Source organism: Sphaerodactylus townsendi, linkage group LG04, assembly GCF_021028975.2.
Source record: "Sphaerodactylus townsendi isolate TG3544 linkage group LG04, MPM_Stown_v2.3, whole genome shotgun sequence".
Classification (NCBI taxonomy): Eukaryota; Metazoa; Chordata; class Lepidosauria; order Squamata; family Sphaerodactylidae; genus Sphaerodactylus; species Sphaerodactylus townsendi.
The window spans coordinates 92221154-92247446 of record NC_059428.1 but is presented as its reverse complement, the minus strand read 5'-3'; the positions used below and the strand labels follow the sequence as shown (position 1 = coordinate 92247446).

Sequence of the window (26293 nt, the reverse complement as noted above, 5' to 3'; positions counted from 1 at the left end):
TTCGATCACAAAATTTAGCACCATCAGCCTCCTGCATTAGCCACCAAGGTCCGCGGTAAGTGCAACTCCTTGCAAAGCCCCCCCTTCCCTTCTCCTTTGTGTATTGCAAAAGGAATTTGCCTCCTAATAAGCCTGGTGCTTCATTCCCCGGATGCACCCATCCCCGAAAGGTGCTTCAAAGCCCCTTTGTGTTGCTGATTAAGCATGCATGCCACAATCCCCAGGACTCGCCTGTTCCTCCTCGAGGCTGGGACCTAGCCTTGGCGCCTGATGGCGCTCTGACCCAATTCCCACCAGGGCCATACCTACCTCCTGCCCTCCTGTCAAACAACTAAAGAGGGTATGGCCCAAAATTTGCATTAAAAAGCAACCTTCACAGGCTGCAAAACAAGCCTTCCCGCCACTAAATATAAGAAAGCACTAACTTCGATCCCAATCTCCGCCATCGGCTCTAGAACTGAGCCTGGGGACCCGGTAACCTGGGAAGGGGGGGTATGTTTTCAGTCCCTCTTCCTACAGGTTTCCCGTGGACTCCGATTAAGCCCGCGACAGGCCACCCATGGAATGGCCAGGAGAGCCAACCCCATCCCAGAGATGGAACTCTCTCCTAGAGGATCCTTGGCGATCACCGACAGGAGCGCCGTCATGGCAGCCAAAGACCGGCGGATGACCTGGGGAGGCGTCCGGCGACCACCAGCCAGGCCTAAGCTGCTGCTGCAAAGACCACCCGGAACACCGGGGGGAACCTCTGTGCAGCTCTGCTGCGTCACATCACCACCAACTCAGCAACCACCATCCTTTGCCTGCTCTGCTGCCTCCTGCCGATGGCGATCGGCCACCCCGGCGAGCTTTCACCAGACCAGCATCTGGGAGCAGTTTGCTGCAGCTGCCAGCGTCATCTTTCTGCCTGGGCCGAGTACACCTGGGAGTCGGGGAGCCTGCTAAGCTCCTGCCTGCTCCCCGATCATAATGGCGCCGGAGACTTCCTGGTAGTCTGGGCTGAGCCTTCATGAATGCCTCATCCATCAGGTACTCTATGGCCGACTGGGGACCCGTCGTCCAAACCCTCGGCTGGCTCTTTCCCTTGTCACCAAGGCGGTGCAGCTAACCCAGGAGTCCAACACCTCGCCCATCACCGGCCTTGGCCAGCGGGGAGGCCGGGCCGTTAGATGCGGCTCGGCCAGTTGGAACTGCACACACACATGGAGGACATTCCCCACGTGTTAGGAAACATCCTTCTCCCAGGGGCTGGTTCTGGACCTGCGGGGAGAGGGCCAGTTTAACTACATCCCCGCTCGACTCCCTGCCGGAACTCTTTGCTGCCTCAGTCGCCTCACCATTGTCCACCCGGGAGCCGGGCCCGCCGCCCGCCGCTCTGCCCTCTTTCGGCCCTCCTGGCCGGAGTGGCAGTGCAGCCTCTCAAGGTCGTCTCCTCGCCTTCCCTGGTGGGGGGTCCCGGACTCGCTTCCTACAATGCCTAAGACTATTGTGACTGGCCTGTGCCCTTCTTAATCCCATCAACTCTACCTCCACACGCTCTGGATGCCTGGCCTCCGAGCCTTAGGAACAAATCAAGCGACCCTGAGCAATGTGCGGCTATTGATTGTGTTGTTGTTGCATCACCAAGGTTGTGAGAATGTACATAATATGTGTTGTTTTAATCTTTCTGATAATTCCCAGTTGATTCACATGAAAGTCACGTATTGGCTGCAGAAGTTGTGTCCTGTCGAAGTATGATGTTTTGCCCCATTGGTGGTCAGCCTCTGGAGCTGGCTGCCGGGAGAGATGGTTGAGTGCTATTGTACAGCTCTGCATTGGTTTAATTGTATGCCTTGTTATGGATCTTGTTTTACGTTCAATCGTGTCTAATATTGCCTGTAGCGTGTGTGAAACCCCTCACATTTCCCTGCACTTAACCAAGTTCTAATGTTGCACAAGCAGCTTGGTCAGCTTGACCATCACGGCGGAGGAGACAAGCGTCCTTTAAATAAGCCCTTAGCATTTTCGGCCCCGTTTTCTAAATGTAAAAGGAGGAGATGTAGTAGTGCACTGCCGACCCGGCAGTGCCGTGTCATTTTATTGGCGCCAGCGGACCTGCGGCCTTGCGGTTACATAGCACCCACTCCTCATCCCCATGAGTCTGGAGTAAGTGAACACAATGCCGAAGCTCAATCACCGGGCGCAGGGACAATGATCTTGCCCCCAGGTGAGGATTAGGCTCAGACGCGTACGCTCTTCTCCGCACGTAGCCAGATGAGATCATGCATCACCTGATGATCTCCCGACCTCCCGCTCTCCCGGAACTCCCCCCAGTCCTCCCTCCTTCACGCCCCCGATAGAGTAACAATAAAAGGTGCCAGGAACCGGCAGACGGGAGATTCGCTAGGAACACGGACCTCCGGTCTCCCGCTGCTGGCGATCTCCACCAGATGTTATCTCCGCGTCTCGTCTCGTTCTTACGCTGACCGCGTGGGTCGACTACAGGTTTCAATGAAAAAAAGCCTCTTTCCTCCATATTTCTGTTTAAAAACCACAGTTACTGTTATCTGGAAATCTGGAGCACCAAGAGGAGTGCATTCTCAGGAAGTCAACTGCTGTTGGTTAGAAAAATGTCACCCTGCTAAATAATGTTTCTTGCACGTTTCGGGGCTACATTTTATACTGCACAGGGCTGGATTTACAATTTTTTTGAACAGAAGCAAAAGCACAATATGACATCCCCGCATATATACATGTTTTCTCTCTCTCTTCCTCTCTCCCATACATAAAATCTACATGTATAATCAACTACTCTTTTAAATGATAGAAGAAATTGTGTTGACCTCTATGATTTCTTACTGAATAATTACATTTTTATGTTATCTTTTATCTATGAACAATTACACTGTTGACATTTGCCAAAAGTATAAACTGATAGGACTCATAAAGGAGGAGGTTCAGAGCCTGGAGGATTGGATGGCTACCCTTCATGACATCAAGGATGGAGAGAAGTTCATTAACAATGACCATGAGGCCCTGCATAGGGAAGAGGAGACCAGTCAGAGGGACAACAGAGTGGATGACTTCCCTAATGAGGATGGGAGACTTCATATTAACAAGCAGGCTAGAATTGGTAGATGGGGTGAAGGGGGACTTCAGGGGGAAGTGAATTCCTTCAGTTGCCAGAAGCCAAGGGAGCTCATAGCCAGACATGTATGTTAGATTTTAGGAAGAAACATGTATGTTAGATTTTAGAAGGCTTTTGACAAAGTTCCTCACCAGAGACTGTTGAGAAAACTGAGCAATGAAGGAATAAGAGGGGAAGTCCTCCTATGGATTAAAAACTGGTTGAGGAACAGGAAACAAAGGGTGGGTATAAATGGGAAGTTCTCACAATGGAGAGATGTAGGGAGTGGTGTCCCCCAAGGATCCGTTTTGGGACCAGTGCTCTTTAACTTATTCATAAATGACCTGGAAGTAGGGGTGGGTAGTGTGGTGGCCAAGTTTGCAGAAGATACGAAATTATGTAGGGTGGTGAGAACCGCAAAGGATTGTGAAGAGCTCCAAGCGGACCTTGATAAATTAGGTGAGTGGGCTAAGAAATGGCAAATGCAGTTCAATGTAGCTAAATGTAAAGTGATGCACATAGGGGCAAAAAATCCAAACTTCACATACACGCTACAGGGGTCAGTGCTATCAGTCACAGACCAGGAAAGGGATTTGGGCGTCTTAGTTGATAGTTCCATGGGAATGTCAACTCAATGCATGGCAGCTGTGAAAAAAGGCAAACTCTATGCTGGGGATAATTAGGAAAGGAGTTGATAATAAAACTGCAAGGATTGTCATGCCCTTATATAAAGCAGTGGTGCGACCGCACTTGGAGTACTGTGTTCAGTTCTGGTCGCCACATCTCAAAAAGGATAGCAAAGAGATTAAAAAAGTGCAGAGAAGGGCAACGAGGATGATTGAGGGACTGGAGCACCTTCCTTATGAGGAGAGGCTGCAGCGTTTGGGGCTCTTTAGTTTGGACAGGAGACGTCTGAGGGGGGATATGATTGAAGTCTATAAAATTATGGATGGGGTAGAAAATGTTGACAGAGAGAAATTTTTCTCTCTTTCTCACAATACTACTAGAACAAGGGGGCATTCATTGAAAATGCTGGGGGGAAGAAATTGGGACTAATAAAAGGAAACACTTCTTCACGCAACGTGTGATTGGTGTTTGGAATATGCTGCCACAGGAGGTGGTGATGGCCACTAACCTGGATAGCTTTAAAAAGGGCTTGGACAGATTTATGGAGAAGTCGATCTATGGCTACCAATCTTGATCCTCCTTGATCTCAGATTGCAAATGCCTTAGCAGACCAGGTGCTCAGGAGCAGAAGCAGCAGCAGAAGGCCATTGCTTTCACATCCTGCATGTGAGCTCCCAAAGGCACCTGGTGGGCCACTGCAAGTAGCAGAATGCTGGACTAGATGGACTCTGGTCTGATCCAGCAGGCTAGTTCTTATGTTCTTATGTTCTTAAGAAAGACTGAACTCAGAAGTTTGCAGCAAACATGAAACCAACACAGTCCCTGTACTCTAACCCCATCAAAATATTCATACTCACAGGCCAAGTTCAAACACGTTGTTTGTAAAAATGATACATTAGAAATACTTAAGGTTGCCAACTGGACAGGAAAAAATCCTATTCCTTTAACACAGGTTTATTATGCAGAAATGGACAGTTGAAATATTCTTCAGCTGACTGGGATCACATAAAAAACACAAACTAGGAAAGTTCGAAGAACATTGTGAGAAAGATTACAGGTGGGGCCATACATGGGAAAGTGGTTTGCTGGATAAGGAAATATAAAGTAGTTCTCATGAGGGCAGACTTAAAAGGGAAGAGGGCAAAACCAGACAGGCAGGTACATGTGCATTTCACCAGGGCAGGGGTCTAAAGGAGAAAGACTGTGCATGTGCAACTCTATATGGGCTGGTTAATTAGCTAGTTGGGCGTGAAGGTAAATCCTCCTTGACCAATGCAAGGGGATTGGGACTGGGACTGCATGAGAGATGTGTGTATGTGCATATATACACACATACACCCATGTGTGCACCTTGGCTCTCTCCCAAGCCACATGCAACCTTCAGCTGCATGGTGGACTTGCTGGGGTAGAAGAATAAGAAGCCTTTATTTACGGTCAATGACCAAATATTTGCTGGGGTATGGTAAGGTGGACCAGCCAGGTATGTGCCAGGGGATCATAGGTGAGAAGAGGCTTGTGCTGCCACCACTGCCTGTCCAGGAGGAAAATGCAAGGTGGCTCAGCAGTGGCAGCGATGGGGTTCTGAGGAGCAACCCTCTGTGGCCCTGATGCATGATGGGGACAATAGAGAGCACTGACAAAGTACAGATTCCTTCCCAGTTTTACAGAGTCCATTTTCAGGAATGCTTTTTTAGCAAAGAAAACCAAACACTAATGAATCCTCTTTTCCACATCCTCTATTCTGTGCAGGGCTGAATTACTGCACTATTCTTCTTAAGTATTATGCATATGCCTAAAAATAAAAAAGGGGGAAAGGGTGGACATATGACTGTGGCACAAAACCACAGGGGAGTGGCAGTGGAGGAGACATAATATGCACCTGCTATGAAAGGGAAAACAAATATAATAATGGATTAATGTGTGATGTAGTGGCACCACACATTAATCCATGGTTGTTGTACTGTTATCTAACCCCAGAGGGCAGGCTTTTCCTCTAGATCGGTGGTGGTGAACCTTTGGCACTCCAGATGTTATGGACTACAATTCCCATCAGCCCCTGCCAGCATGGCCAATTGACCATGCTGGCAGGGGCTGATGGGAAATGTAGTCCATAACATCTGGAGTGCCAAAGGTTCGCCACCACGGCTCTAGATCATACAATTTTGCAGGCATGAATCAGTTACACATCCTCATAGCAAGAGAAACATCTGTGTCTATTGTCAATCCCACCCAATAGTTGGCCAAACATAATGATCTGAACCTCTGAATTTATTTGTTATAAATCTGACATTCTTCCTAAAAATCCCAGGAGTTCACTACTTAAATTATATCATTCTGGCTTCCTGTATGCTTAAGAACAGAAAGATTTCACAGCTGCACTGAGTTCCATGCGTACAGCAGGGATTCTGAGCTTTCCCTTTCAAGAGCAGAGGTGTCCTGAGGTGACCAACAACTTGGCCCAAACCTCAAACAAACAATGGGGACAGCTCATGATATATCATGGCAGGGAAGGAACCAGAGGAGCCGTGCTGGAAGTTCTGACTGAGTTTGTTTCTCCTATGCCTCTGGGTACTTAAAGCTTAGGTGTGCCCAACGCCACAAGCCAAAAGGCAAGAGCCAAAGGACTCTAAGCCTTAGGCTGTTAGTTTGAGGGTCACAGCCTAGAGCTGGAAGGAAGGTCTGTTTATAGACAGAAGACCATTGTAATAAGTTCTCCTTCTCCTTCCTATGTATAAGAGAGGAGACCTAAAGTGCCCCGAATAATAAACTACTTTCTACTGATTTCCTTATTAAAGGATTCAGTGACAAACAAGCAAATTAAAATGTAGTTTATTCTACATACATTATACTTAGCAATGTGTGGGGTTTTTTCTTTTCAGTTACATTTAACACTTAGAGAATGTGTAACACAAGTAACTATGTACAGATTTGTTACAGCTTGTTTTTATCTTGTTTATATTAACAAGGGATCAGCACAGGACATGAGTATCTGAGACACTCTGCCTGAGCACTTAGTATGGAGGGTTTTTATACCTACTAAAATCCGTAGCTATGATAGAACATGGCCCAGAAGCCCTCCAAGCAGGTCAAGACAGCAATCTGGTACTTCACTGTTTATCGGAGTCACTGTACATGCCCAATTAAGCAGCAGCAGAAAAAACAAAGCTAATAGAAGTCCAAGGCAAGGATCAACACAAGCAAAGGCTCATCATCCCAAAACAACATTGCTGCCACACTGCAGCCCTGTTCCTACAGCCTTATATATAGAATGGCCTTCCCATTTATTGCCAACCTACCCCAGCTGTGCTCCCTTAGCCTAGCTCTTGCAAGAACTCAGTTTCTCCTTGCTTGCTCTAAAGCTGCCAACCTGCTGGTGGACCTCCACTCCTGTAGGTGGCTCTGCAGCTGCCTTTGTCATTGTTCCCAGGGTTCAGGTGACCCTGGGGGTGCAGGAGCAGATGGGCTCCTGCACCCCTTTCCTCTCCTGCACCCCTCCCCTCTCCCTCCCCTGCATGCCACTCCTCCCTCCACTCCCTTGCATGCTACGCCCTCCCCTCCCTTGCATGCCACCCCTGCCTCCCCCTCCCTCCGCTAGGGTAGGTGGGCCATGTCCAGATGCTGGCCCCCCTCCCCTGACTGAACAACGGGGTACTGGGAAAGAACAGAGCTGGGGTCTGGCAGTAGCTTTGGGCTAGCAATTTTCATCCCACAGGCTGCTTTCTCAGGAGTTGCCTGAGCCCCTGGCCCTGATCCTATGCCCACTACTAAAGGCTCAGACTCTAAGTCTGCCTGAGTTGGCTGGACTTCTGATGGCCCAGCTACAGCCTCCTCTATTCAGGACTCCATATCTGAGGCTTCTGCCATGCTGTGGGTCCCTGATGGCCCAGCTACAACCTCTTCTGCAGACTCCCTGTCTGAGGCTTCTGCCATGGTGCACAGTGACTTGACAAGAATAGAAAGGCAATACTAAAATCCCTGGTTCCCCTTCGCTTCCCCTTGGAAGTAACTCAAATCATGGGCTATCCCTGAGGAGTTTCATCCCCCACTCCCGATCAAAACCCTCTTCTCTCCCCTCCTGGAATCTGTCTCCCTTTCAGTATTTTCTTCCCCTAACCGATGTGGTTTTCCTTCCCCTGAAGGGATCTCTAAAATATGCTAATACGTTCACTCCTGTCACAGCTAAATTCCTCCTTACCACCCAGCCTTTTGGCTGATGGGTCCCATCTAACCGACAACTGTTAGCTCCCCTTTTCTTTTTTCCTTTGTATTCCAATTAGCTGTTAGGAGGCTTAACTCTTCCTATACGGAAGGTTTTGTGTGCATCAGTTGAAACCATCATAACCTGTTCTGCATTTAGAACCTTTTGTTCCACTGTTTCCTGGGGTTTTTTGCTGCTTATGTTGTATCTCCGAATTTTATCTTTGTTTTGTAAGCCATTGGAAAGAAAAGTAGGATAGACATGAATGGATGAATACATATAAATAAATCATGAGCTGCAGTAGACAGAGTGATACTCAAAAGCTCTTGTGTATCCAGAAGGCATCTGCAGCCAGGCACCATTCCATCCTGCCTAGTACCAGCTGGGAGCTCCCCTTTTCCCCAGCTAATAAAAGTGAGGTCAGAAGGAGAAGAGGCAGCAGCCCACCATGCCTGGAGAAAGACCTAATTAAAATTATATTTAAGTGCCATTTGGGGTTGCTTGTAATTGCTGACAGCTTCTTCAAAGCCATGTTTCTTTTGGGTTGACAAGTGGGGCAAAAATGTAATATAGAAACATACAGATTTCTTCACTCTATTGCCTTGAAGTCTGAAATATGTTGTAGTAATTCTCAGGGGTGTCATTTAAAAACAGAGGGGCCAGTCGTCCCCCCCTTCCTCTGTGTTTCCAATGACCAAAGAACTATTCTTCAAGAGCAGCTAAATGTTAGGCCGACTCACTAGTTATGTCACAATTTGTAATTCTTGCTACTAACAACCCAAATCCTTTTCCGTTTGAAAAAAGGAGTGGGGAACATTGAACTGTACTGATTATATCACTATAGTTACTGTGTGTGTGTGTGTGTGTGTGTGTGTGTGTGTGTGTGTGTGTGTGTGTGTGTGTGTGAGAGAGAGAGAGAGAGAGAGAGAGAGAGAGAGAGAGAGAGAGAGAGAGAGAGATGTGCCTGCAAGTCGCTGCCCACTTATGGCGACCCTATAAGGTTTTCAAAGCAAGTGATTAAGCAGTAGTATGTACTGTCGAAGGCTTTCTGGGCTGTGTGGCTGTGGTCTGATAGATCTTGTTCCTAACATTTCGCCTGCATCTGTGGCTGGCATCTTCAGAGGTGTATCACAGAGAGAAGTCTGTTACATACTGTTTCCAGTGACAGTAACAGACTTCTCTCTGTGATACATTTCTGAAGATGCCAGCTACAGATGCAGGGGAAAAGTTAGGAATAAGATCAACCAGACCATGGCCACACAGCCCAGAATACCCACCACAACCAGTAAGCAGTAGTAGTTTGCCACTGCCTTCCTCAGCAACAGATTCCTTGGAGGTCTCCCATCCATGTACCAACCCCGCTTAGCTTCCAAGATCTGATGAGACTGGGTTATACGATACCATCCCACATCCCCACTGTAGCAATTATAAAATATTAAAAAGCTTTTTACATACATTTGTTCCGCCTAATCTTGACTATACAGTGAGAGTCTTGATGTGAATCCCTCTCTCCCCCCACTCTCATCCTTCCCCATATTGAATTCTGAAAAGTTGTCTTTGCCAGTTTCATATTCTGGTTAAGAGTTTTGGACTAGTACCTGGAAGAACCAGGTTCGAATCCTCACTCATGCCATAGAAACTGAGTATGTGACCTTGGGTCACTCACATTCTCTCAGCCTAACCTACCTCATGTGGTGGTTGCTATGAGGAGAGCAGAAGTAAGATGTAGGAGAGCAGAATGACGTAAGCAATTTTTGGATACTCCATTATGGAGGAGGATAGGGTATAAATGAATTCAACGTATAAATAATTATATTATTGCTAAAAGCTAAACGGAAAATGTTTTACAATATTATTTTCTCAGGCTATGACGATGAGTATGTTTTATGTATCATACTAGTGCTTCTATATAATGTGCATGAAGTGCCTCACAATATATAAACCTTGAAGAGCCACTAGGTAATACGTTTAAGTCCAGTCACAAACACCCAGTTACCGTACTTACATTGGCTCTCCACTATGGATGTAGTCCCACAAGAGTTCCTCAGACAGTTCAGCAAATTTAACTTTTGTCTCTTCATAAAAACATTTCACTTCAGTCTCTAGTTGAGTATCTAGAAAAGCAAAACCTTAATAAAAACTGACATGAAGGTATAACCTTTAATTTTAGACCATACTAAATTGTCCACAGCTATGTTACAGAGGATGTGTGCCTGGCACTGATAGCAAGTCTCCCATATCAACTGATCTTCCCCACAATGTTAAATAAAATGAAACATCCTTAAACTGAACGTTTCGTTCCTATCTGCAAATGAAATGATATGAACTGAATGCTGATTCAATACTGTCTTCGTTTCCCTCCCACCAGCTTCAGGTACGGCATCAATTTGTTTTTAAAGTGCAGTTGGAGCAGAGCAATCATAAATACAATTACACCTTTGTATTGAAGTCAATGGCTGCTAATTAGTAGTGCAATTCTGTCACTTCAACGTTCAGTAACTATAGTGATATTATCAGTATCAACTTGTTTATGGCAATAAAGAAATGCATCATGAATTGGAAGTGAAGAAATGATCTATTGACATCACCAGGATCAATGAAGCAGTGCTTCCCATGGCTGGCTCCTACTCAGGCAAGCACTGTGATAGATCCTGAGAAAAAGTCATATCTGTACAAGGCATCATTAGTGTAGTTTCCCCAGGGGGACATATTTTATAAACAGCCTTTAGGTAAACAATATTCATATTTACCTTATTCCATTCCTATACTATCAATTTTCCTAGCATTCCTCAATTCCAATTTAACCAAGTGAATTTCCGAACTGGAGAACATGCAGTTTTTTCCTGCTGCATTCAATGTCTCCAGTTCATTTTGTCTTTCTTCTCTCTTTTACATTGCAAATACTTATGTCCATAATGATAAAAATGAAAACCTTTTAACTTGCTAAAATGTAATGTATGAGTGAATCCAGATTCTTTTTGTTTGGTGTTCTGATGATGGGCATGCACATCCACACAATGCTCAAACACCACATAAAAAGAATCAATCACATCAGGGTTGCAGTTTTACAACATTTTGCCCATGCATCTGTGAACATCTGCAATGCAGAAGACAATAAAGATTCAATTGAACCACAATGAACTCAAAACTACACAGCACACTATATATGATAGCATTTTGTGTAACATCTGCAAAAATACTAGGGAAAAAGCAGTATTTCTACCATATTGATTCTACACTGAAAATAGTACTAGGCAATTTAGAACTCCACGATCCAAGAAGAAATCCAGGTGAGGATTTTAGAAACATCCTTGCCTCTGACCTACTTCCCTACTTAAACACTATTCTGTGGTTTATTTGAAAACACTGAATTTGATTGAAACAGCTACAAATTGAAAGTGTTTGTGCCAGCTGATATGTTTCCCTGCCTTCTCTGTCCCAAAGCAGACTCACAGAAGCCACTCCAGCTGATTGGGAATCTCTCCTGAACAATATGTTGTGTGGCACTAGCAGCTGCCACAAGGAGGGGGAATCAGGCAAACTCAACCCCCCAACAAATACATCCTTGTATGTGAAAAACAAACTCAGAAAATGGAGCAAAAGGTCTGGCAAAAACAGAGGTGGGAGCAATTTTGCATATTTATCTTTCCCTTCTGCACTTTTCTGTGGAGCATAGCAAATGGTTGTGTGTGGGGGAGGGGGGGGGTCTGACCATCTGCAGTGGCTTTTTAGTGGGAGGGGCAAAAATGGGAAAGATCCTTGCTGTTTAACTCCTTCTGTTGGCGAAAACTTGTATATATGATTTTTATCTCATGCTAAATATTTAAACTTAGTATAATGAAAGATACTGACATCAGGATAGTTGACAGAACACTGTCAAGAAAGTGGGGAGTCTCATCCATGTCAGTTGCCTGTACAGGGATCCTTTAGTGGCTCTGGATTTCAACCTTTGGAAACTTTAGTTGCCAAGGAAACTACCCGCAGTCACTCATTTATAATGCTCTTCTCCATTACAACTGTCACGATCAACCGTTCATGTGATCCTGTTAAATAGAGGCTGACGTGACCTTGCCAAAAACAATTTCTGACAGTTTGTTTCGTGTTCTCTTGCATGATCATGAATTTGTTTATCATTTACAAGCATTTGGAGGGCATGTATTTGGAGGAAATGGAAGAATGATGTGGACTTTGTGGAAAGATAAACAGAACAGAACTGGCTATGTTTTGAATATCAATGACTAGAATCTACACAACTGGAATCCACACAAAAATTGTAAAATCAAGCCATAGGCAACATAAAGGTTTAACTGGTATGCCCAACTAATGTATTTCATCTGTGTTAATGGGAGTTAAACTTTGATCTAAATGGGTGATGGCTAATACCCTTTCACTTAAACCCAGGGTCAGATGATTTCCAGATCTTAGCTTTACTCAAAATAGTCAATATTTTTTATTCTTTAATTGACTAATTGTTCACATGCTCAACTAGAAATCTAAAACAAATAAAATCCAGATCTGTTCCAACAATATGACTATTTATTACATTATTTATAGCCTACCTTCTCACTGAGACTCAAGGTGTATTACGCAGAGAGAGTAAATACAATTAATAGGATAGGATATTCAACAAAGAATGCAATAGGATTAAAACTGTAGAAATCCGGTGCTAACCATATTAACATGACACATTAAATAATGTAAAATTATACAACAGGATCCAACCAACAGTTAACTACACACAGTAGTACAGACCACAGTCCCCAATAATTTATCCAACTAACTTTGTGAACCATTTTGTACAGTGCAATCCTATTACCTGTGCAGAAAAGCCCTCTTGAATAATTCAGTTTCACACAGTTTCAAAAAGTCAGGAGAGTGAGAGTCCTTCTGACCTCTTCAGGTAGGCTATCCCACAAAATGGGGGCTACAACGGAGAACTCATACTTTGTACTCTTCGACCATTGCCTGAACCAATTTAACACCAAAATGTCCACCTTCCCTTTGACTTTGCAAATAGCTCATCCAAACATAGGCATGGCTTCAGAGCCCTTTTAACAAACTCGGAGAATATCCGTCAATGTTCTGCTATACCTCCAATCCCACCTGTGGCTCCTGAAGAAATTTCTCACTGCTGCAATATTTACAGCTTTGGTGTGTTATAGCTTCTGATTCTCTCTATATTGACTACCTTGCTTTCTACTACAAACTCTTATTAACAGACCAGACACACAAAAATCAGACTCAAGGCTGGGACTTTGTCAATTCTTACACTGGCTCTTTCTGCATGGGCCATTTACGGCGCCCTGGGGATGGCAAAAACAGTCCGTCCCTTCCCAGGGGAGCCCGTTCACCCTTGCGGCGCTGACATGGCATGTTTCAGCAAGCGTGCGACCTGGCTCCCCTCCCCCTCCCCCAGGGCGGCATCAGGCAGCCTCCAAAAACCTCCCTCCTGGAGGGAGGTTTTTGGAAAACAGCGCATTCCCAGCGGCGCAGTGCGAACGGCACCGCCGGGAACACGCTGTTTTCCAAGTCGTTGCCTCCATACGCTGTCCCTCCTACCCCTGGAGGTCGGAGGGCAGCGTGGGCGGGTCTTAGGAGGCCATCAGGGTGACTAAGGCGATGAGGTGAGTGGGAGAGGGACAGGAAAGAGGCGGCTCCGTGGGAACCGCCTCTCCTGCGCTGGCCTCTGCGGGGGCCGCTCGCACGCTCCTGTGCGAACGGCCCCCACCCCTCCACCGGCAGAATTCCTGCCGGTGCAGGGGCACCCTTTGGCCCGTGCGGAAAGGGCCACTGTGTCATTTTGCAAAATGGATGTGGCATTGTCCCTTGTGTCCACTTTATGTACCTTAATTAAAGGAATATCGTGCCCATCAGAGCAAAACTCCATTCCTTCATGGAAGGATTAATATCTGATTGTCTGAAGCTGGACTGCAGGTGCAGATGATGTCATGCCAAATCATCAGCTGTGGTCTCTTCAAGGCCAAGCCAGGAACTGAACCAATTAGCATTCCAGGAGTACGGATGCCATCTTTGGGAAGGCAAGGTGGGGGTGGGGGTGTGTGCATTAGATGCAAACATTCTTGGAAGACCTTTTGATTGGGCCCAAGAATTGCTTAAGGAAGTTACCTGCCTTGGAGCCTAATGCTATAATTAACTAGCATTAACCACATTACCTTCTCGCTGTTAGGATGATGCTTTAACCTCTTGCTGCAGGGTGCTTTGACGCTCTAAGAAGGATTGTCTATGGCTCCTACTGCACATGAAGAATAATGTACTTTCAATCCACTTTGCAGCTAGATTTTACTGTGTGGAATAGCAAAATCCACTTGCAAACAACTGTGAAAGTGGATTGAAAGTGCATTATTCTGAATGTGCCGAAGGGGCCTATGTTGTTGATCAGTATTAGGCAAACCTTGTTAAATTTATTATTTTTGTTACTGTATTTTAGAGGCTGCACTTGCTTGGTCTTATTATTGTTCGTCTTCAAGTGCCTTACTAAATCTTTATTATTTTAAGGAGTCCACTTTATTCATGCACTCAGACCTTAATAACTGTAGGACTTGGTGGCTATAGGTTTCTGGGAGAGTGTGGGCCTCAAATTCTCTGAGCGGGCCTTAGAAAGGAAGCTTGAATATTATATAATAAATAAATATCTGGGCTGGCATCACTTCAAGTGCTGTCAGCTTTAAACCATGAGAATCAAACCTTCTCGGTGCAGCCCTATTAAATGTTAAAATGGATTCTTCCATAAGCAAAGTACTTTTCGGTATGAACCAAAAGCAAGCCAGACTCCTGATGAGAAATCTCCAGACCCTTTGTGGCAATAAAGCATAAGGACCAAACTGCATGAGATCCAACTTATTTTCCCTGCAGACACACAGCAGCTGCAAAGAATAGTGTTTTAAAAGTCTGTAGCTTGGTACATGGCAGAAGGAGGGTTTTCCCAAGCCAAAATGGGCCCAGGCAGGAGTTATTAGCCCACCTTCAGAGCTGCCTTCTCAGTAATTGCATAAGCGCACCTCCAAAATTGGGCAAATAACTTCTCTGCCCCCTCCTGGTTGCTGTTTCAGCTCAGGAAAAAGTCACATGCATATTGACCCTTTGTTGGCTGCAGAATGAGTGCAAATGTTGATTTGTCATTTGCATTTACACTAGTTTTCGCCAATTACCTTTGCTGCTGCAGTGAACAATGGCAACACCTGTGAAGACACTGTGTTCCTTCCCACTCAACCTATTAAAAGCAGAAGCATTTAAGTCCCAATAAATACCAATTTTATCAATACAGTCTTAATACAGTACATGCATTTTTAAGAAGCACATTTTTGTCTTTTGAATAGCGCTGCAAAGTTAATAAGCTATTCATTTTTAAAATCACATACATCTGATCTAATGAGAGAGATCTCTTTCAGTAAAATTAAAATAATAAAAGCACTTTTTTCCCAAGTAATCAGAGTAACTTAGAGCACCACTACAACAACATGACACCTTCTAAATGGAATATGATACATTAGTATAATTAATTCGTCAACTATATATAAAATGTTACATTGAGTCAGTAGACTTCATGTAGCAAAAAAACAGACATAAGTATAACAGTACTTCAGACAAAATTTAATTGTAAATTATTAAAAATCAAACTGCATTGTGCACAATCGTTATAGAAAGCAGTTTGCTGCTGAACAATAGGTTTAATTGGTTGCCACTTATACAAAGGGATAACTGAATTAATTTCATGTCCCACTGAAATCAAAGCGTGTAACTAAATGGAAATAATGTCTACAGCTAAACTGCATAACCACTACAAAACTAGTACATTGAATATGGCAAGACATACAAGCTGTGACACAGAAAGCACATTTGGTATTGTAATTATTATTTTGAAAATATAAACCTTGAAAGCATTTTATATGCATCTTGCTTATCCACTGGTTTCTCCAAGATCTGCTCTTCTATGGTCTGAAATATATAACATAGTCATAATTGCTTCACTCTGCCTAGTGGACATATATGCAGAGAATTACATATGTATGTATGTTTCCTACTGATAAATCCTATAGCACTGAATATCAAGGTATTCCTTAATAACATAATCTTAACAGATACGCAGATGCAAAATTCCACTGTTGTGAATGTATTATCAACACAAAGATCACATGTAAAATCAAGCTAGACATTCAAAAATATTTTGAATTCATCTTGTGCTATATTAGGTGCCACTAACATCTGGCAAAAAAGAAATAGATATATTCCAACTACTTATCCAAATACATCCGTAAAGGCATGCTAACAGTACTTCCCTTCTAAGACTGATAGTCTGAGTTCAAGGTTTCCTCGGTTTTTTCAATATTAAATATTTACTTTTGAAACAAAGGCCTTTTTCTTCAGCTCTGTAGTTGCCAGTGCAGTAACAGGCTGTCCTGTTCTTCATATAACTGTAAAACATTCACAACCAATTCTGTCTCATACATGACAGTTTTGATAGCAGATTCCTAAGCACCCAAAACTTCCATCCTTGTGGGCAGACCAGATGCATTTCCTAACCTTGTGCTTCTCTTGCAATGTTAATGCAGGTGCAGGTGGGAGAGGGAAAGGAGAAATGAGTACATTTTCACTGCCTGATTAACTGAAAAGGCCCCGTCCCCCTGCCAACCAATTAAGAATTATTTTCCCCCAGTCAGGCAAAAATTGGCAGGGTTAATGATCAACTCGTCTCATGGGTTCATTCCGCCTTGCAAGTGTCTTATTGGAAAACACTTCCCTGTTACTTTAGGAATTGAGGTTAAAAAACATGTTTTTACACAGATGGAAACAAATTCTGTTATCTAGAACAGAGAAATTTAAAGTCCCAGAAGACAGATTTTTCTAATGATTAATTATTTCTGTTTAAAAATCTTTTATTCTTATTAATGAATGCACAATTATGAAACTGAATGAAGTGCAACAAGGACTGAACAAAACTTCTTATTCTCATCTCTTGGCTTAATTTTGCTCCAATATATAATGAATGGAACCCACATTTGAGTGAAATGACTTTAAGAGGAATTATTCCTTTCCTAGAATCTTTTATATGGAGATAGTTTTCCCATGAGCATTGTAATCCAAACTTTCTTAAGCCAGTCTTCTTTGTCCAATTTTTCAGATGACCTGTGCAATGAGATTGTTCTGCTATAAACAAATTTCTAATTAAAGGACCTTTTTTGGTAGACCATGTGGCATGATATTCAATAGGGATAACTTAGGGATAACTTGTAAATCTATTTGAAGAATTTCATTCACTTCTGTTAGACCCATTTTAATTCAGAAATCAAAAATAGCTTTGCTGTAATGCCTTCTGAAAATCTACATGCTGCAGAACCAGTAAACAAGGAGAACACTGCAAATTTAACCTCTTTTTACAATGATCCCAACCTTTAGATAACAGCAGTCAGTTAGATCCTGAGTTGGGTAGGTACTGTCTATCCAACCATACCCAGCAGTTTAACTGACATGTTAATCCTAGCTGTTCAGTCAGACTCTTTGTTAAGCCTTAAACCAGTGGGAAAAACTATTAAAGATATAGTATCACAGCATCTTTTTTATATTAGCAGCTGGTAGACACTGTTATTCCGCATCTGCTGCAGAATCTCTTTACATAGTCCCTTTCCCCCCTCTCAAATAAATTTATCCTAGACAGGATGAATTTTACTTAGCGATGAGTCTATAATCACTAGACTAGAGGACATTCTGTTTATTTCTTTTTGATTGCTGATATCTTAGATACGCATGACAACTTATAACTAGACCAATTATTAAAATCTTTCTCTACCCTCCTAATAACGAGTTAATGCTCTGTTGCATCAACAACTATATCATTAGAAAGTGAATTTTCTCAGATAACAATTAGTTACTTCTTAACAGCTGCATATCTAGTAAACACAAAAGGTGAGCTAAGTGCAATTCCATGCTCTGAACAGTAATAAATAGAAAGGCATCACTGCAGATAACCCTGCAGGAAAGAACTCCAATAAGTCATTAATATAAATCAAAGAAATGGATATTGTAAAAGGTTCATTCACAGAAAGGCAAACTAGATGGTCTAACACACCTTATTCCTATTGAAGATGACAGTATTAATAAAACACAGACTGCCAATAGGATGGATCTAGTTATGAGATATTAATTTATATAATAACTTACAACTATAGTATCTGCTCCTATAACGACATCTGGTGTTCTACAATGTTTCTGGAAAAAAATAGAGTATATTTTACTTGCGCATTCCCCTCTCCCAAGTCCTTCTCTACACATTAAAGATTTACACGATCAGTCTTAGGCCAGTTTCACATACCACACTCACAAAGCCATTTCTTAATGTTTACAATGTTTTAATAGACCTAAAAATGCACAACAGCATTAGATTTATAAACATACGATTCATATAAGTACATTTCACCAGACATCAACATATGGCTGTTAACTCCATACTTAGTATACATTCAAGGCCAGATGAGATGATACACTGGAAGATCTTTGGCTGTGACTACTGTACTTCAGGAGAGGGAATAGTAGATGCAGAAGGCACTGATACAGGTCACAGAATAGGGGGAAAAGTGTCCAACTTTCCCACTATGCCAGTTTTCTAGCTATCCGTACAATGCCCTTGAAGGCATTGGACCTACGTACCTGAAGGACCACTCTCCTGCCATGTTTCACTGTGACAACCTCCGCTCATTTGAACAAAGCCTACTAAAGTTGCCAACCTGCAAACTCGTAAAATTGGCAACTGCCCATTTTGTGTTATAAATTTTGTTAAATTAAAATGTAGTTATTATATGAGAAATGACAAATAATAATAGTGATTATTATTCTGTTGACTTCTGTGCTTTCACCCTTTGCATTAATCATATTATATTTGTATTCCATTCTTTCTGGAATGAGCTTTGGACAGAATACCTGGCCTTACCTTAATTTATCCCCACGACATCCTTGTGATGCAGCTCAGGCAAAGAGCTTGTGAACTACTCAAGATCATCCAGCAAAAAAACTATTTAGTTGGCTGTTGCCCAAAATAGTAAAATATGGGCAGATGGGGGGGGGGGATATAAGTAATGCAACTATCAGCCTGAGAAATGAATTTAGCTGTTAGAGTTATCAAAATAATCTACACCCCCATTCAGGAAGCACCAAATTTGACAATGAAGATAAAAGGCTTACCAGGTGCATTCTGTTTGCCACTTCCAGGGCTTTTTGTTTTGCAGTTTCTACTGCATATTCATAAGGCGCTGCGAAAGATGACTTCTCAAGTGTTTCTTTGAACCAGGAAGGAACAACTTCAAACCGGAGGCCCTAGAAGAGAGGAGAAATGTGAAGGCTGCAGGTGAACATGAATGCTTTCTAAAGACAGAATTACTCAACCCCATTCTGGGTTTGTTCTGTTGCAACAAGAATTGAAGACTTTAGGTTGTTAGATAATTATCAAGCTACTAGTATAACCAATTCAGAATTACGGAAACTGCAATGAAGGCAATGTCAACAAAACATAGATCTACAAAGATAGCCAGTATGACAAACAATCTATGTATACAACAGACTTATAGCAGACCTCCTGATGAATTTTGCAATTAGGAAAATATAGTAACTACTGTTGAGGCCTATCTCTAAAGAGACATCTCATCTTATCTCTAAAGAGACATTCACAATGCTATCCTAAGCAGAGTTAGATCCTTTTAAACCCACAGATTTCAATAGATTTCAAAGGAACTTTCTTAAATAAGGCAGTATAAATTTTCAAAATTAGTCCTACTAACTACACAAATGAATCCTTTAAAATCTCTAGTATTGCAGTATGTGAGAGTATAAAGAATAAAAGGAAATGTTTAAGACTAGTTTAAGATTTTGCCAAGTATAAAAAAATGAATATGCAACCCAATTCTGATCTTAATGGACAGTAAATCTAGCTGATTTTAATGGAGTTCATTTCCCATCCAAAGTAGCTTACACTTTTTTCTTCAGGTTCCTTTTGTTTCAATAACTACTTTCATGACTAGTTGATTTCAGTAACCTATGCATAGCTTAGCCAACTATTTGAAACAACAGCAACAGAAAATGCTGTGAGTTCCATGCATAGAAATGTCTCATCAAGTTTAGATCAATATGAAAGGAATTGCATTGCATGTCATACTTACAAAATACAAATTACTAAAGGCAACTGTTTGTATAAAAATAATTCCAGGGACATCTGGAAAGCAAAGCTGAGACAAAGTAGGAGATTTTGTGTGTTTGTTATGTGTCATTAAGTTCTCTCTGACATAGGGTGGCCCTATGAATTAATATCCTTGAAAACATCCTATAGCATGTGACCAAAGTACAATAGCCTCAGTTTAGTCATTTGAGTTTCTAGGGACAGGTCAGGCTTGATGTGATCTAGAACCCACTTATTCGTTACTTTGGCTATTCACAATATCTGTCAAACTCTTCGATACCATGTTTCAAATGAATCTACATGAGAAGTGCCAGGGCTTCATCCGTCTTTGGAGTTCTCTTGGAAAATTTATTGCTGCCTAATCATAACTGTGTCAGCCACATGTGTCAAATTCACGGCCCGCAGGCCAAATCAGGCCCTCTGGCCCGCAGGCCTGGAGCCCTGGGGAAGGGGCGGTGTCGGACCTGGGGAAGAGCAGTCGGGGAAAGGCTGCAGCCAAGGGAGCCTCTTGTACCCACCCAAACCAACAGCAGGAGCCTGAAGCTTGCAGCCTGCAGTGAGGGACAAAGGAGGAGGTAACTGGTAAGCACTAAGCAGGCAGGCCAGGCATGGGGGGGGGGGCGGGGGGGGGGGCAGGCAGGCTTCCCCTCTCGGGGCTGCTCTGGCTCCATTTTGGGCCCAGCTGCCTCTCCCCTGGGTCCCAGCTGCTGCCCTTTGGGCCTTCTCTGGCAGCAAACCTGCTTTGGGGACTGCAGAGAGAATCACACAGGACACTCAGTGTATTTATTAGAGTGGTTCCTTGGCATTCGAAGAGCAGCTCCAACTGAGCCTCTGGGGCAGCAACTTGAGCATCATCTGCCTCCCGTTTCCCTTTCGTTCTGCAGCTTTTTGTTTTTAACCCCACATTTGCAAAAGGCCAGCCGGCTGAGAGATTCCCTCCCACAGAACCGTATTTGCATGCAAACTTTGCAATCCTCACTCCACCCAAACTTGCAAACTCCCCGCCTCCAAGTTCCGTGGCATCTCCTTGCTGGCAGAAGTTGGTGTGTGGTTTTTTGCCTGGTGCTTTGCATGAGTTTTTTGCAAGAGCCGCCCCATCTCTGGGTCATGCAGGGCAGAGGGGGTTTGCATGCCTAGTGCTGCTGGCAGCACCAGTTAGGCTGCTGCTGCCGTCCCCTCTCTGCCCAACGGAGCAGGCGGCTGCCTTCTCTGCGGGGCAGAGAGGGTTTGAATGCCTGATGCAACCGGCTCACGCAGCACAAGAGCCGGCAGCACTGAAGGCTGCCGCCGCCGCCCCCTCTCTGCCCAATGGAGCAGGTGGCTCAGCTGCCTTCTCCATGGGGTAGAGAGGGTTTGCAAGCCCAGTGTTCCCGGCTTGCGCAGCGCAATAGCAGCAGCAGGCAGGCAAGTCCCCTCTCTGCCCAATGGAGCAGGAAGCGGCCTTTTCCATGGGGCAGAGAGGGTTTGCAAGCATGGTGTCGCCAGCTTGCGCGGCACGAGAGCGGCAGCACCAGGCAGGCCGCTGCCGCCGTCCCCTCTGCTCAACAGAACAGGTGGCTGCCTTCCCCATGTGGCAGAGGGGTTTTGCATACCTGGCATTGCCACCCCCTCTGCCCGATGGAGCAGGCAGCTGCCTTCTCCGTTGGGCAAAGGGGGTTTGCATGGCCAGTGTTCCCGGCTCGCACGGCGCAAGAGCAGCAGCACCAGGCAGGCAAGTCCCCTCTCTGCCCAATGGAGCAGGAAGCAGCCTTTTCCGTGGGGCAGAGAGGGTTTGCAAGCATGGTGTCGCCAGCTTGTGCGACGCAAGAGTGGCAGCACCAGGCAGGCCGCCGCCGCCGCCATCCCTTCTGCCCAACAGAGCAGGCGGCTGCCTTCTCCATGGGGCAGAGGGGGTTTGCATGCCCGGTTCTGCCGGCAGCACCAGGTAGGCCACTGCTGCTGTCCCCTCTGCCCAACAGAGCAGGCAGCTGCCTTCTCCATGGACAGAGGGGGTTTGCATGCCTGGCAATAAATGGTTATCCTGTTCGGCCCCCAACCTAAAGAGTGCTTTGAGTTTTGGCCCCCTGTGCAATTGAATTTGACACCCCTGGTGTCAGCAATGCCAGTTAAGATTCAATGGCACTTGGTATGTTCCAGAACTGGGGGCTAAGGTCTGACTCAAAGGAACCCTAGGTGACACAACATTTACCAACTTGTGGGCAGCATAGATCAACTTTTTCACCCTTAGGAGCAGGCTCACACTCAGATTCACAGTAGAAGGGAGGGAAGTAAACAGCTGATGCGATTGCTGCGTCGTTGTCCCCGCACCCTTTCCCATTGAGCTGCACACCCTCAGACAAAAACTCAGCCGGTGCAGCCTTCTCCACCACAGAAGGGGCGCATAAAGGCTGGGAGAGAGTGCAGGAGGACAAGGTCAGCTCCACGCCCCAGCCCAGCGCAGGGCTTTTTGCAGCCGGGTGCGACACTCACCGCGTTGGTGAGAATCTCTTGCCTGCGCGGAGAGGCACTGGCCAGCACCACACGCTTGTCGACGAGCTTCCTAATAACCGGGTTCAGCGCCATGACGACGGCCCGGCCTTGGCAAGCGACGGAAGGCTCGCGCCGGTAAAACCCGGGAGTCGCAACGGCCGAGCAGCGCTTTTATGGCGGCGCGCAGGGATGAGCAAAGGGGCGGCAGCATCGGCACTGCTGCTCCGCCTAGCGCTCGGCTTCGTCAGGTGGGAGGGAAAGGCGGGTGCCTCGGGGAAAGGAGGTCCTCCACCCTTTCCGTGGCAGTGCTGGTTACAGGGAGAGAGGAGATGCAGGCTAGTGGGTTGCGATTATAATGCCCTGAAAACGAACGATTAGATATAGTTTTCGTGAAAATAAAAAAGTTCTGTGGACCAAACAAGGTATGTCTAGCCCAACATCTTTTCGCATACTGAACAGACGCTTCTGTAAATTCCACCAGCAAGAAATGAAGGCAGGAACCACCTCCTCGTGACTGTCCCGAACAGCTGGCATTCATATATAGACTGCCTTGCTCTGAACATAGAGGTTTTCTTTAGCCATCGTTGCTAAGGGCCACTGATGGGCTTGTCCACATTGATCTGTCTAACTTTCTTTGGAAAAAGGGTAAAATGAGGATCTAAACGGATCCTCCTGAATTCATATGATTTTTGAATTTTAATGAAACGAAACAACAATAAAGCATGTCCTACTATACAGGCAGCACCAAAACGGTCACACATCACATTCTCCCTGGTGCACCAGTGGCGCAAAAACCTATTTGAAAAACAGTGATCGTCAAGGATCCTCATGATTTCTGCACTAAGTCACCCCAAAACCACCATCACAGCTCAAGCCCTCAACCACATGTCTGACCAAAACAATCACATGGCACATGCGCCCTGGCGCACTCTGCCGCAAAAACCTGTTTGAAAAACAGGGATGTTCGAGGATACTCATGATTTCTACACCGTCACCCCAAAACCACCATCACATCACAGCTCATCCCTCAGCCATATGTCTGACCAGAACAATCATGCATCACAGGCTCCCTGGCACACCAGTGGCAAAAAACCTGTTTGAAAAACAGGGATGTTCGAGGATTCTCAGGATTTTGGCACGGTTACCCCAAAACCACCGGTGTGCCAGGGAGCATGTGCTGTGTGATTGTTTTGGTCAGACATGTGGCTCAGGGCTTGTGATATGGTGGTGGTTTTAGGGTGACTTCGTGCAGAAATCATGAGGATCCTCGAACGTCCCTGTGACGTGATGGTGGTTTGACTTGGTGCAGAAATCATGAGTATCCTCGAACATCCATGTTTTTCAAACATGTTTTTATGGCAGTGGTGTGCCAGGGAGCCTGTGATGCGTGATTGTTGTGGTCAGACATATGGCTGAGGGCTTAAGCTGTGATGTGATTGTGGTTTTGGGGTGACTTAGTGTCAAAATCATGAGGATCTTTGAACATCCCTGTTTTTCAAACAGGTTTTTGCGCCACTGGTGCACCAGGGAGCATGTGATGCGTGATTGTTTTGGTGCTGCCTATATAGTTGGACATGCTTTATTGTTTCATTGTTGTTTTGTTTCATTACAATTCAAAAATCATATGAATTCAGGAGGATCGTTTAGATTCTCATTTTACCCAGACCCGAACAGTGGATGTTGCCTGTTATAGTAGTTTTTTCAATAAATATGCAATATATGACACAATACTTTTTTAAAGCTGTCCTGTACCTACTTGGTATGGATGAACCGCAGCAGTGATGCAGAAAAAATCTCACTCTTTATATTCTTCACAATTGAATATTGGTTGCCATCGGATTTTAAATTAGATTTTAAATACTGAGGTGAACTGCAGTTTTATTTGGTATACTGTGCAATGTTGGAAGCCACCCCAAGCCAGTGAAGCGAAGGGTGGCATATAAAACTAATAAAACTAGACTAAACTAAAGCCTAAACTTTGCTTATTAGTTTTAAAATCTGTACGGTTATATAACTCCTCTGTCTATATAAGCCACCATAATAGTGTATAAGAACCAGGGTTAGCTTTCTTCACATCTTTCCAGTCAAACTGATCCAACCAAAAATGCCCATATTTTATATCTATTAATGATTCTGGGAACTCTTTTGTTTTCATTGTAACAGCCTCTGATGATTTCTCACTATATCATCTACTCAGTTTGCACAGCTGTGCCTCATACGTTTCTATAACCATGTGTCTAATGCTGTGTTTACACACACATATAACTATCAATATAGGATACACTTCTTACAACTGATGAAGTGGTATCTAGTTCACAAACATATCATGCCACAATAATCTTTACTGTGTAATCCAAAGGGGCAGGGGAAGCCACATTGGAAGTGGTGTGATCGCTGCGCTTGTGCCATTGCTACCAGCACTGTGCAAAATGGCACGGTTGCTTCTGTGCTGTTGGGGCATGTGCTGGCATGGAGAGGGGTGTCTCCAGGGACAGAGCTGACTTTAGTCGACTTCAGGGAAGATTCAGTCCAGGAATGTCCCCTTTTCATGATGCAGACTTACATCAACAAGAAGTGTAGTGTAAATCATTCACAACAATGAGCTTCCCTGGGAGAGAAAAGAATTTTCTCCATGCCTGTGCCACCAATTGCCTCTTGGGAGGTGGTGCCATCCCTGGCCACCACTCTATGCCCCCCCCCCAGATTGGGCTGCCTGTAAATCAATCAATCAATCAATTAATCTCAGTTTATCTTTGTAGCACAAAGCCAGAAACATAATTGGGTTTGAATGAGGCTCATTGGGATAGTGTTTATATTCATTTTTTAAAAAAAAATAGTTTGTCACATAATGAAGCATGTCAAATTATCTCTACCTTGCCCCCCAAATTGCCTCAAGTAGTTAATGACCAAGCCAGATGAAGGAGCTTGGTACTCCTATACCTCTAATAGTGAATGGCAGTTTCTAGCTAGATGACTCTCCAGGCCCTCCTTAAACACAAGATTCGGTGTTTCCCCAAAAATAAGATTTTATCTTATATTAAATTTTGCACCAAAAGATGTGTTAGGGCTTATTTTCAGGGGATGTCTTATTTTTTCCATGATTTTGTGCCCCCCACGTGACCAGCTGCGCCAGGGAATCTGCAACTAGGGCTTATTTTTGTAGTAGGGTTTATATTTCAAGCATCCTCCAAAAATCCCAAAAAATCATGCTAGGGCTTATTTTCGGGGTAAGTCTTCTTTTCAGAGAAACAGGGTATACTCCGTGTTTATGCTTACATTTGTTTAATTGTCTCTCAGTTTTGTTTAATTATTAATTGTGGAATGTTGGAAGCCACCTTGAGCCAGTAAAGGAAAGGGTGGCATATAAAACTAATAAAACTAGACTAAACTAAAAACTAAACTTTGGCTCATTCCGCACATGCAGAATAATGCACTTTCAAACTGCTTTCAGTGCTCTTTGAAGCTGAGCGGAATAGCAAAATCCACTTGCAAACAATTGTGAAAGTGGTTTGAAAATGCATTATTTTGCGTGTGCGGAAGGGGCCATCTGTTTATTAGTTTTAAAATCTCTACAGTTATATAGCTCATCTGTCTATATATATATTTCCAGCCAAACTGATCTGGCCAAAAATGCCCTCATTTTATATTTATTAATGATTCTGGAATCTTTTTTGTTTTCTTTGTAATTGTTGTTTTTAAGTATTTTATAATA

General features: G+C 44.1%; 1 protein-coding gene across 1 annotated transcript in view; it reads right to left on the bottom strand.

Moving 5' to 3' along the window:
* The window catches only part of ASMTL (acetylserotonin O-methyltransferase like), a 36019-nt gene extending 13236 nt beyond the window's left edge, over positions 1-22783 (bottom strand). The window contains exons 1-6 of the mRNA XM_048492411.1: positions 22582-22783; positions 19125-19256; positions 18108-18155; positions 15823-15887; positions 15101-15162; positions 9937-10045 (exon numbers count right to left, since the gene is read on the bottom strand). Of these exons, the coding sequence (XP_048348368.1) occupies positions 9937-10045; positions 15101-15162; positions 15823-15887; positions 18108-18155; positions 19125-19256; positions 22582-22674 (509 nt within the window). The 5' untranslated portion in view covers positions 22675-22783. The remainder of the gene's footprint in view (positions 1-9936; positions 10046-15100; positions 15163-15822; positions 15888-18107; positions 18156-19124; positions 19257-22581) is intronic.
* Positions 22784-26293: the final 3510 nt, after the last annotated feature.